Below are 13,116 nucleotides of genomic sequence, written 5' to 3'. Positions count from 1 at the left end.
AACCCATTGGTCATGCACGTTTGTGCTGTTTTCTTTAACTATTGAGTCACAAGGTTGAACTGAAAGCATGAAACATATTTTACAAACAGACTGACGCCAGTAAGAGGCCTAACAAGTGTTATCAGAAGAAGCTTCACATTGGCATAATTGACTACATCAGTTCACATTTTATTAAAAAAAAAAAATTCACATTGTTTTATTCTTTTCTTTTGTAATTAATGGGAACATGACATTCCTGCTTAATGACCTGCAGGAGGCTTTCTCTTCAAAGTCAGTAGTTTGGGAATACTCCAAGGGACCATCTTTGATCCAATGTAGTGTTGCTTTCTAAGCTGAAACCACAATTACAGTAAAACCCTGTTATAACCAACTCATGTATACACAGATTTGGATAGAACTTGGGTAAAAACCACATTCCATTGCCCCCTACCCCTATCAAACTATACAAAAGTAAAAGCTCAGTATAAACCATTTAGTATCTAATGTGAGAATCCTGTTTCCAAAACCATGTCCCAAGGGGGTTGCACAGTATTAGCAACTCAGATGGACCAAAGGGCGAATCCTCTGAATAAAAGCTCACCAATGTCCTCACTGGCAAGGGGCCGGTTTGTCTCTCTTAAGTGATTACAGGCTATATCATACACAATACAAAATGTTACAAGAAAAGTCCCAACTCTTATGCAGAGTTTTTTGCACAAATGTAACACCACCATTGGCAGGCAATGTTAGGATATATAAATTAATAACTTACAAAACATTACATTATATACATTAAGTAATAAATACACTGTTATAAACAGGAATGGAGATGTTAGAGCAAAAGGCAGTGCAAGAGAAAGACGGCGGCGTTAAATTGAAAACCAGCGTAATTGGCTGTGTGGGTGAAGAGAGGCGTGAGAGAACAGGACAGGGGAGCGTGCAGCCTCCAGAGGCAAAGGGGGCTGAGGACTTAAGATGGCGCACACTGCCTAATTAAGCTGAGTTTTACACAAAGTTATTATGAACGACATAACTACCCTTTCCTATCCCCTAGTTTGTTCAACTTTATTCAGTTTACAGCAAAAAAGCGAAACTCCAGAGGAGAAAAAATACTGTTTAAAGCAGGCAGAGATAAGCTGTCAGGACAATTGGGGAGCTGGACTGGACAAGAGGGGAAGGAAATAGAATGTGGTTAGAAGTGTATCCTTTCTAGTTGTAAAAGTAATTGTAGTAAAGTGAAAGATATTGCCCAAGAAAGAAGGAAGATAGTTTTCTTCACTTTTTTTTTTCTGAAAGAATCGAAAGAGCATATGTCAACTTTGAAATGCTTATTCTGTGTAGAAGTTGTTACTAAACCCTAGGTATTCAACAGGCATTTTAAAGACATGAAAACGTTTTACAAAAAAGGCACACAGGTTGGCAGACAAGGGGACAGGTAAGCAGATTATAAATGAAGTTATTAGTAAATTCAGTCACTAGAGGGGACAGATTCCCGAAACTTAGTGCAGAAAAATCTCTCAGTTTTGTGTCTTCCATTTTCAAGCCATTTAGTCTCGACCCGAACTGGCGTCCAGTACCACATAAAGCTTCAGCTCTCCACAGAGCTTGTAAGCAAGGCAAGTCAACCGTGGAATTTCCTGAGCTGCTATTTGCTTCACGGTCTTTCACTCTGGCTCCAAACTCAAGTAACTGGGAAGGCCAGGTGGCCCTTTGTCCGGTGCAGGCCTTGGCCCCCATGGCGGGCTGGCCCTACCACACAGCTGGCATGCTTGTTAAGGGTGGAATGTGCATCTCCACACAGAGAGGGAGATTATGTGTCAATCGGAGACTTGTCTTCTGTCGCAATCTCTACATCAGTCTCTTCCAGGGAATCCCTATTTTCTGGATGGATCACACAAAGTGTCTTTGTGCTACTGAAATAGTTGTGGCCCTCTCCCTCCTTTTCATGTCCTTCTGAATCCTCTTCTTCAAGAGTCAGTTCAAACTGAAACTTCTCCATCAGACCCTGGCAATCTCTGTTTCGCTCGTCCAGTGGTGGGGAGGGACTCTGGGGTATCATGCTCTGATACCAGTTCCTGTTATCTTCTAACGTATCCAGAATGTCCTGGGCATCAGGCTGTACCAGATCTGCCCAGGTCTCCCACAGTGGATGGACAATGTAGTCAATGAAACCAACCTGGGAAAAAAAAGTTTACACAACTGTTATTGTGATGGGCCCTTGATAATCTAAGTACCTGTCCTGGTCTCATGCAAAGAAAGAGTAATAACACCACCAGAGAGATCAATAGTAATGAATTCCATTATTTGAACATCTACTATATGTCTTGCATTGGATGCAATGCATAAGTTATCTGTCTTAATCCTGCAAAATAAGAATCATTATCCACCATTTACAAAGGAGGAAACTAAGACTCACTTTAGTCTCCTAATGTCTTGTTCAAGGTTACACAGCTAGTACGTAGTGGAGCTGGGATCAATTCCGATTACAAAGCCTGAATTCCTCTCACTACAACAGACTGCTTTTCCTTTTATGTCTGCCAGATAAGAAGTCTGAATGTAATTCTGGCTGGGAATTACTTTGTCACTACTTGGATTCTGTGAGTCATCCTCAGAAGAAGGAAGCCCCAGGTCTAACACGTTCTGACTCAACATTCTTTCCCTGATAGCTTTTAAATGTGCTGCTATTCCCAAATGAATGAAGGCCTGTTAGCCCCTGACGACTCTAGACTTTCTCAAGTTCTGTGGGATGCTTTTGGCTTGTAGTTAGGTTTGGCAAAACAGTGGAGAATACTTCAAGCCCCTAAACAAACAAATATTCCCCCTGTGGACACGTCTGCAATTGTTTTGGGTCGATAGTGTGCACAGTCATTGGAGAGAAAGAAGGGAAAATAAAAACAATTAAGCAGTTCCTTTTGGGGCTGTTCCTGTGAGTAAATACGAGGGTTGTAGCTCTGTTATGATTTAGACAGGGGCTATGCATCCTGCATGAACTAGCTCTGTGGTCTCATGGTGACCACCACATTGTCGGACAAACAGGAAACACTGGGGAAGGGGGCAGGTAGAGAGAAAGAATAGGAGCTAGTTGAATGAGGGGATGGAATTCCCCTCTCATGGTCTGGGGAGCTGGAGAAATGCTGTTAGGGAATCCGGGAGGTGAGCAAGGGCAACTTATTTGCTCCTAGAGGACATCATGTAGCTACCTTTCCACACTACCAGCAATTTTCCTTTATTATTATTCTGGTATTTAATACATCCAAATTGTATTACATTAAAAAACAATAAAACAAACCTTAGTCAGGTATGACTAAATACATATATAACTTCTCTCTGGTGCTTCCCTGGCCTTAACAGATAGAACTCACGCCAACATCAGGGCATCTCTGATCTGCACTGGTTACAAAAGCTTGCTGTGGATGATTCCTATATTTTTCTTACTTCCACCCACTCCTATTTTCTCCCTTTTACTTCTCTACGTGTGTTTAATGGATTTTAGAGATGATTTTTAAGGTCTTTTCCAGGGAGCTAGAATAACAAACTCAAGTCAATGGAGAAAATCAAATGGACCGAACACAGTGCCGTCATTTCCTTTCTTCATTTGTTTTGTTTCTGCTAAAAAAACACTCAGCACTTTTTTGAAAGGTGGCTTCTAGTTGCTTATTTCCTTGGTGTTGGGATGAGAGAGCTCTACAAATCCTAAGACCATCTAGTGAAAGGCTCAGTAATGAGGCTAATTAGATAATGTTCAACAGAGCCCTTCTGTAGGAAACACTGGAGTGGACAATGATGTCATGGCAACAGGGAAACCTATCCAGTGATGAAGAGTGAGGACCACTAGGCAGAGGGTTGGTGGGTCACTAAGGAGCTGGTGAATGAGACCAAAATAACAGCTTACCTAAAACACAGGGGGATTAGGTGCTTTTCCTATCTCACAAGAGTGTTTTGAGGTTCGGATAAGATAATGTATGGGAAATGTGAGGAAAACCACATAGGACGTCTTATAAATATTTTTAAAAATCACTGTCATTAATAAAAAGGCATTATCTCCATTTCTTTATGTCTTGTTCCAATAATAGCTTTAGGGTATTTGAGTTGATCTGATTAACTTAATGTTATCATGCATTTCTATAGCATATTAGATTTTAGAGCACTTTCACAGGTTTTAATCTGATTTGTGTTTCTCTAAGAAGCGACAAAGTAATAATTGTAAAGGAACTATAAATTGATGTTTAAATTTGGGATTTTTTTTCAGGTAGTGGGGAAAGAGGATAAGCACTAACAAAGGACACTCCAAATACTTTTGTGATAAAGATCTTGAATAGCCTATAGATTGATTCTCAATCATGGTCATCTGGCTCAGGCCATTTGTTGTTAAAAGAAAAAAAAAATGACAATTCAGCTGACCCTGAAGCTTTTGTAAAGATACTGATACCTTCCAGCACTACAGACTCTGCACTTATTGGCATCTGGGGCATTTCCATACCCCTTGCCTCCAGAGTATTGTCCCCAGTTCTCAGCGTAAACAGGATTTAGAGTTTTGGACACACCAGCTGCCAAATCAACCAGAAAATGCCAACATGTTTTCAAAGATGTAGAAGGAGCCTTGGAAGAGGACACCAGGCAGAGCTTGGACTATGAGGTGGAAGAGATGTGTGAGAATAAGATTCGCTATCTCTGGTGGTGGCAATGGTGTGCTTCACTATGGAGGCATGGCAAAAAAAGCCTGTTGGAAATCAGGATGAGCAGAGCTGCTGTATTAAGACTGACTTGGAAAAAATACAGACGATGAGATGGAGGAGACAACAGCATTTAGTTGAGTCAGATGAATTTCTAAGGTCATCGACAACTAGCTAAACTGTTAGGGGATACACAGTCCAAACTTTGATGTGTTTCTGTTGACTGCGTTATCCCTATTCTGTGAAGTTGAATATAATGGAAAAGGCAAATGAGTCATGAGTAATAAGTCCTTGTAATTTCATATACATATGTGAAATTATGTATGAAAGAAGGAGGATCAAACCGCCAGTTTTGAAAATAGCACATATCACAAAAATGTTGAAAACCTTATATGACATACCTGGGATTTTTCCACAGAAGCTGTGTGTTTATCACACATTGGGCTAATCTCCATTCCCCTCTCCCGCTCTTTGTCTCCCTGCTGGAAAAATTCCTCCATGATGCGGTCTGTCCATTGCCGATACAATTCCAGGGATTTGGTGGGGTTGCTCAGGTCTGCACAGTGTACCATGTTGCGAAGGACCTGGAATGATCAAGTTTTAAAAATCCCATAAAATTACGTGTAAATACTACCCAAAAACATTTCATCCCTCTTGTACTAGTACACTTGGTACCAAACCCGGGAACATTTTAGTTGCAGTATAATTATGGTGCGTACATCAAAAAAGCAGCATTATGACAGTGCTGGCCAGGGTTTGTCATTTACCATTACAGAGTCCCAAAAAGGAAAATGTGTGTCCTCTTACATCAACAGTCACCGAATTTAAAAAGTGGAAGGGACATTTGAAGTCAGAAGCTGCTATTGTTTCTCTCAGTTTGGAAAGAATGCAAAGGATTACTCAAAGTAGATGCCTGCATAGTTTCCATTGGTGGAAAGAAGATACCAGCTAATGGCATTTGTATAACCAAAACAGACCTAATGAACCTCAAGTCAATGGGATTTATATCCAAACAAGAGCTTTTGTGACCCACAGTCACATATGCCCTATTATAAATAGTTTTTGCCATCTATTTTAGAACCAAGCAATTCAGTGAGTAGGGTTATGTTTTTTTTTCCTCATAAATTATAGAATAAATTTTAAAGTCTATTATCCTTCGTTTGTTCTTAAAATAAGCCCAAAGCTATAGTGGTAACCTAGGCCATGCAACTAAAATAACCTGTTTGTTTTCTTCTTTAGGTGTTCTTTTGTTTGGTTCAGTTTGGCTTTGTGTAAAATCAAAGGCTTGCATCAAATACCTGTATACGATCAGTATAGTTATCCAGGAGAAGAACACCTGAGCTTGTAACTTTCTTTGTTTCTACCATTGTCTTCAGGTCTGCCAACAGGCTCATATGCTTGGACATATCCGTTGCTAACACCTTTGGGTAAAAAAGGAAAGGAAAACTCTTAATAAACTCAGTCTATCAGACAAAATGGATTTTTTCCTCCCATCAGGGCAAAAGTAAGCAAGGAACAAAAAGAGGGTGAGATCTTACCATGTCAATAACCATTTTCCTGAGTGTCTGACGCTGCTTCTTGGTGAGATTCTGGAAGATGTCACAGTGTTCTTCTTGCAGCAGTTTGAAACCCACGGCAAGGTGGTGGTTTTCCAAGACAGATTCATCATTATACATCAAAGCAAGTTCTGAATCTAATGAACAAGAAAAAAAATGATGGCTTAATAAAAAGGGATGAGATTCAAATATTGGCAATACCTCAATATGAAATCAGATCTCATTCTTTCCAGATGGTTTCAAGAACAAGGACTCACATGCCATTTCCCCTTAGAGAAACAGTCTTCCTCCACAAAGGGAAGCAGTCAGTTTCTACGCAAAAAAATGTTTCTAGTAGATATAAGAGCTTTCTTTTTTACTAGAATTCTATGTGTCTTAAAGTCCCTTTCTCTCCTTCTTCATTTCAGACGAAGAATTTGACATTAGGTAAGGAAGGGCATTCCTTAGCAGCTAACTCCTATTTTTATCATAGTCTGTAATTTCCTTTCTGTCTTCCCACACTTTGTGATTGGGAAAAGAACAAAATGAAAAATGCCTCTAAAGTTTATCAAATGTATTAAGATTTTTAAACTATAAAAAAAAAAAAAATTTTAACTATATTCACTTTTTAATGTTTTCCCAATCTCTGAAAATTGGAATTTTCAAGGAAGATAATGGTGTTCGTGTAAAAATTTCATTCCATTAAAATAATGTAACTTTTTGGAGCTTCCTATTTTTTTTATAAATATGGTAACTAAACAGTTACCATTTTTTGAAATTATCTTGATGTCAAATTTTCTGCTTTCTGTTTCTATATACCAAAAGTTACAATACCTGGGTACCTAAAGTACACCTTCCAGCTTGCTTTTCACTCAGAAACACTGCAGACATCTTTTGTTAGAGAGAGCTTTGATCTGCACTTGAGAATATGGGCATCCAGCTCATGAAGCCACATTTCCTCTTCATCAAGAATAATAGGCAAGTGATGGTAATATGTTACTAACAGCAGATGTTGTTACTGATACACCATATCTTTAACTGTGTGCTTCGAGTTCCATCCTCAGAAAGGGTGGTGGGCTACATAAAGTCACCTGAGTGCTCTTGCCCTATTCACCCTGTAATCAAGGGTACAACTCTGCAAACCAGCTTTATATGTTGTAGTGCTGTAGATGGCCCCGGCAGAAAGCCCATTTTCTGTGTGACGCAAACTGGCCTGTACATGAATTGATTCATGGCAGCACACTGATACCAGTTGATATAACCCACACAGGAAAGTAGTTGCCCAAAGTTTATGGTCTTTCAACAGAAGAACAAGGTTAAAAAAAAAAAAAGTACCCAAAATCTAGATCATTGAGATGTTCTTATGATAAAAGCATGACAAGTGCTCTTTTACACCATGAAATAGCTCAAACAGCATTTCTTCTATAAAACCATCAGCACTGGATGTTAATCATGACCACAAGAAAAGAACAAGTATTTTCAGAACAAAAAAATACTTAGATTTTCATCACTTAGAGAAAATACATGAACTTACAGAATTAATGGAGTTTCATTAGCATGGAAACCAACCATTTTGAGCACCACAAAAGCTTTGAGTATAGCCTAGGATCCTATGGCTGGACCAATCCTGAATGACACTGATGTCACCCTCCCTGCTACAAACCAATCCATAATCAAAACTACCCATTTGGAAGAGAGTTGTCTAGGACTTTTAATGACCCATCCTCTTGAATTTGGGAAACTCATTCTAGTACTTTTTTGGAATCTTATTTCTATCCCCATTCTCAGATCCAACACCTGGGTCTGCTTCCTCAGCAGAGGGGAACACTAGTGGGTCACCATGTTCTGTGTTCAAGCCCTGCATATTACCAAAAACCATTATCACATTATCCCCAACTCTTTCTTGTCCTTCCAGGATAATCTCATATCTGTTACTCTCTCCTCACATATCGTATTTTCCAAATTCTCCAAGCTCTCCAATCAGTTCAAAACCTGTATTGACAGATTGGATACAGTATCCAGGAAAGGTTTGGCCACTTTATGTGGAATGGAAGGATTACATCATTATTACTCTTATTATTATCCATAATGAAAACACTAAAAGGAAAAAAAAAAATAAGCAGTGAATCATGCAATTATCTCGAATGACTATTCTAGTGGTAAACTCACTTGTGTTGATGAGAAACTGATTGGAGACGCCAGGATGATCGACATCATGGATAGCAGCTGCAAAAATGGCGGCCAGAATTTCCAAATCTGTGAAGACGGCCTGGGGAGCAAAATGAGTGCGTTTAATTTCATATCCCATTCACCGATCCTGTTTATTCAGTTTCATGTTAAAGTATCCCATTTAATTCTTGTTGGGAGAGGTTTTGTTGATTTACATAGTGTCTGAACATGTTAACTTAATTAAAATGTTGACTCTGTCCATCATCATAAGGTCCCTGAAGTGAAAGGGATGATGGTCAGAGTTCATTCCCAAATCAAGCTTGCAGGACAAGGCTTGGGGAGGCATTAGCACGATGCTCATGGTTTATGTAAATACCTAATGTTTGTTTCTTGGATAAGCGGTATATGCTTATATAAGTCAAAGAAGCAAGTCAAACTGGCCCTGTTCGGGGATATAACAACCTTCAAAATTTTTTAGGCTGAGTAACTTAGAGAGCAAAGGCCAAATTACAGATTCATAAGACAGGCAATCAATTGTTTCCCAAAGCTACATTTATAGTGTGGTCAGAAGCTTTCATGTATTCATTCATTCATTCAATTGATATTATTTGAATGCTTACTATGGGCAAGATTTGAGAACATTTCCACGAGTGAAACCTAATGCCCCCTGCTCAAATCCTTCATGTAATGTCATGAAGGCTTCTCTGCCCCTACCCATGCCCAGTGATTTCAATCTGGTTTTTATTTAGCTATATATCATTGCCGTTTCCCATGCTGAAATGTCTTTCCTCATCCTCTGTGATTACTTCAATTTACCGATCCTTCAGGTGCCAGCTGAGTTTCCACCTCTCCTATGATGACCAATCTAATTACTCAAGAACCTATTGAGCTCTCCATTCCCTGAACTTCTGTGCCACTCACAGAGAATTCCTGGCCACACAGTAGGTATTCTATCAACAGCAGTGTAGAGCTGGTGAACAGTGTTGGCCCATGATGGGATAGTTATACAGAGCATAAACATAATACTATTTCCTTCCTTTGGGGGGATAAAACACCCTTAGCTCGATTTCATTTCCTCAAGTCTTCTTGGATTTCTTTTCCTAGAAGATATGGAACCCAAACAATGGAGTTGTGGTCAATTTAATCTTTCTTCGCCTCACAAATTGAGCCTATAAAAGTGCGGCTGGAGAGGGTTTGACAGTCCCTTCCTGCAGTGAGTCAGTCCATTTGGAAGTACCTGACCACCATCTGCCCCATCTGTCAAGTAAGATCATGGCCTACTGGGCACACTGCTTGTACTCGTACGTGAAACTCATTAATCTGTAAGGGACAGAGTCATCACCCCCTTTGCTTCATGTTCCTCTTTGCTTCAGCATTATTAATTCCTCTGTTCTAAATTTTCCGTTAACTTTTTTTTTTTTCCAACCCATAGAATCAATTTTATGAGTTCTCAAGAGAATAAAGCTAGAGCTCCTTACCCCTAACAGGAACAACCTAGAAAGCTTTGTATTTCTTTGAGATCCCTCACAGGGCCTGGTATGGAGTTGGGCATTTCAGTCCATACCTGTGTACTGAAGACACGCTATATACCAGACACCAAACTGGACACTTACTCAATACTAGGGCTATCATGAAGAATAAGCTATTGTCCCTGCCCTGAAGATTATGTTAATTGCTTGATAACTAGTTTTTCATTTGCAAGAAATGTAAAGAGAAGATTGCCCTGATATTAGAAAGCAAACGAAATAGAACTGTGATCCATTTTTATAAATAACCCACTTGACGGATGCTACATATAACAAAGAACATTTGTACCAATTCCAATATTTACAGTCATCCAATTACATCATTTTTGTAAATATATCACGTGTTTCATGGCACTTTTTAAAGAAGGTGGGCAGGTGTGGAAACAGATCATAACTACTCACATCTAATGCTGGCGTAGAAAGAAGAACATGGGTTGACTGGGCTACATCAGCAGCATGTAGGCTGTTATGATATGCCACGTCAGAATGGTAATGGTCTTCTAAAGTCATCATGTAGGTTACAAATGTGTCAGATGAGATTTTGAATGTCTTTAGGAGGTCTCTTTCCTATGTAGCAAAATGAATTAAAACATAGTAAGTGGATGTTAAAAAATGGAATACAGTCAAATCAGAAAATAAACTGGGATGAAAAAAAAAAATCATAAAGTGCCATCCAAGGGGTTGATTAACTTTTGATCCCATTTACTCACCTGGAATATGGCATACATGATGCATGTTAGAGGCCTGTTGTGTGAATATCCAGCCACATTGAAGATGTTAAGGCCCCATTTGTTCAGGTCCTCCAGCTCCTGTAATCAAAAATTAGAGGAATTTAGGGATAAGGACGATTTTGTTAGCACATCTCAACCTTTTAATTATTTGTTGGACAATGACTGCCTAAGTCTCTAGTGTGCTCTAGTTGCATACCCAGTGCCGTCATAGGAATCTGAAAATGGAATGGCCTAGGATGGTGGGCGTCTTCTTCATGCTAGCTACCAGTTTCTGTATGTTTTGTCAGAGAAAGGAAAAATGTGTGCCTACTTAAAAATTTAGTGGCTGGCCTGCATTTGCCACACGTCAGTCTTCAACCAACATTGCTTTCAAAGATAGCTGCAAGTGGGTAGAGATCACTCTAGCCCCACTTCTCTCTTTCCCCTTGCTGCTCACTGGCCCATTAATAATGACTCCTCTACCTTTTGCTTATCATCACTAAGAACCAGGTTAGGGAGGCTCGGCTGCCAGAATGTATGTAAGTCAACCCCAATTTAGGGGAAAACCTTTAAATGCAAAAGGTCATGAAGAATGCCAGTCATGCATTTTATCTTAGGGCTCTGGGCCATAGAAAGAACTAGAAGACATATCATCCAGCCCTGTGTTGTGGGATTATTTCAAGATTATCTGATTCAAGGAGCAATTTATTCCATTGTTAATTATTGCCGTGAATAAGGGCTCCAGGCTCACTTCAGAGGTTTGGGCCAGTGTTTAGTCAACTTTAATGAAAGCTTTCAGGAGGCCTCAGTGAATGCTCATTTGCCCAAATTCAGTTCATTTCATAATCTCACAAGGATGAAAGGACTTTAGCAGTTGCCTTGCACAGCCCCTCAGGGGGTGTATAAATCTCTATGCCATCCTCCTCTACCTGGATAGGGCCTCAAGAGTCAGTGCTGTGATTTTCTCATTATTTCTTCTCCAGCCCTTCCAATTGGTCCAGAATATCCCATTTACCCTTGGCATGTAATCCTTGAAATCTCCTCAAGGATGATTCAGTCCTGCTTCCTGGCCTCCCTTTAAAAGGGTTCTCCCAGTGTCCCGTCAGTAGGATTCTCCACTCATGAAGAACTATGAGAAACACCCAACTCTGGACAAAAAATAGTCCTTTGGTATAGCAGAAGAGCCTTCAGTTAGGTGCCCCAGTAATGGACAAAGAGGCCATATCAACTTCCTTATCATAAAAAATTAATAATAAAGCAAAGGCAATCCCTATTATTTTCTAATAGAGAGTTTCCGAGCATCTCTGCACTGCACAGCAGAGAGCTGTATGCACACACACCCAGCTTATACACACCTTGGCCAGATGGTCTTCATTTTCCGTGCTAACTCCAAAGCGTGAGATGCTCGTATTGTTTAAGCTTGAACTGTGCATCAGTTTTTTCACTCCACTTATCTGGGTCATGAGCTGCTGCTTTTTCTTTTTCTCCCTGTCTTTCTGGGTGGGAGATGGAATTTCCACATCGTTCTGCTTGTCTGCAACAGACAAGGGAGTATGTATTTCAACACGTGTTTGTAAGTGAGAATACACTGCAATATTTAAAACAACTTCTAACCATCTGTGATGCATGCTGTATCTTATAAAGGGACTCTCATAGCATTATCTCACAAGCCTATGAGAGAGGTGGGAAAAATATGATGATTCATTGTTCCATCTTATTGCTAAGCAAACCGAGGCCCATAGGGGCTAAGTAACTCGTCCAAGAAGTGGCAGAGGTAGGACTCAAGCCCAAGGCTTCTGTTTTCAGTCTGATTTAAGAGAATTACACTTGTGCATTTTCAGTGCGAAACATCAACATTTGTATGTAGCTTTTTATTAAAGTGATCATCATAGATTTGTATAATCAAAAAGGTTCATGCAGTCCAGACCAAGTTAATAAAAACAGGCTTTGTAATCTACTCAATTTATTATATGTTTACTTATTTTTTAATTAAAAAAATCCAAATGACACTAGCTGGGTTCAGCTTAGATGAGCAGTGTATATATCATGAGAGGCTCATAGTCTTCGAATAATTACTTTAAATAAAGCCCTGATTTCTTATAAATTGAGGTTTAGAGGAAGAGTATAATTTCAGTTTTATTTCATGTCTCGTATCTATTAATTCTACTAATAAGTAATAATAGCAATGCCTATCACTTGTAACAGGCATTATATTTATTAAAATATGTATGATTATTAAATATTTATAATCATCTCATTTAATCTTTTTAAAAATTTTGCTACCAGGTAACAAAGGAGCTATCGAATTAGTGAAAACATGCCTTCTTGCTCCGAGAAGCTCTTTCTTCTATATTATGCTATTAAAAAAACAGCAATCAAATATTTGATTTCATTTCACAGGGGATGTATCCTGAGCATTTCTGAAAAACGCATTAACTCTTTCAGGCCACAGGCATGCCTGTGACTGCACTGAGGCAGTAATTTACTAAATAGCTTAAGAGCCACATCATCGAACTAAATGACA

The 13,116-nt window shown here is 39.3% G+C and overlaps 1 protein-coding gene across 2 annotated transcripts in view; it reads right to left on the bottom strand.

Annotated features, from left to right (window-relative positions):
• Positions 1-258: 258 nt before the first annotated feature.
• Positions 259-13,116, bottom strand: part of PDE4B (phosphodiesterase 4B) — a 541,693-nt gene continuing 528,835 nt past the window's right edge. For both annotated transcript variants that reach the window (XM_049879522.1, XM_049879523.1), the window contains 8 exons: positions 11,948-12,126; positions 10,593-10,691; positions 10,285-10,449; positions 8,357-8,456; positions 6,191-6,345; positions 5,951-6,073; positions 5,054-5,236; positions 259-2,155 (listed from right to left, as the gene is read on the bottom strand). In XM_049879522.1, the coding sequence (XP_049735479.1) occupies positions 1,790-2,155; positions 5,054-5,236; positions 5,951-6,073; positions 6,191-6,345; positions 8,357-8,456; positions 10,285-10,449; positions 10,593-10,691; positions 11,948-12,126 (1,370 nt within the window). In that variant the 3' untranslated portion in view covers positions 259-1,789. The remainder of the gene's footprint in view (positions 2,156-5,053; positions 5,237-5,950; positions 6,074-6,190; positions 6,346-8,356; positions 8,457-10,284; positions 10,450-10,592; positions 10,692-11,947; positions 12,127-13,116) is intronic.

Source organism: Elephas maximus, chromosome 3 (assembly GCF_024166365.1).
Source record: "Elephas maximus indicus isolate mEleMax1 chromosome 3, mEleMax1 primary haplotype, whole genome shotgun sequence".
Classification (NCBI taxonomy): Eukaryota; Metazoa; Chordata; class Mammalia; order Proboscidea; family Elephantidae; genus Elephas; species Elephas maximus.
This window is presented reverse-complemented; position numbering and strand designations above follow the sequence as displayed.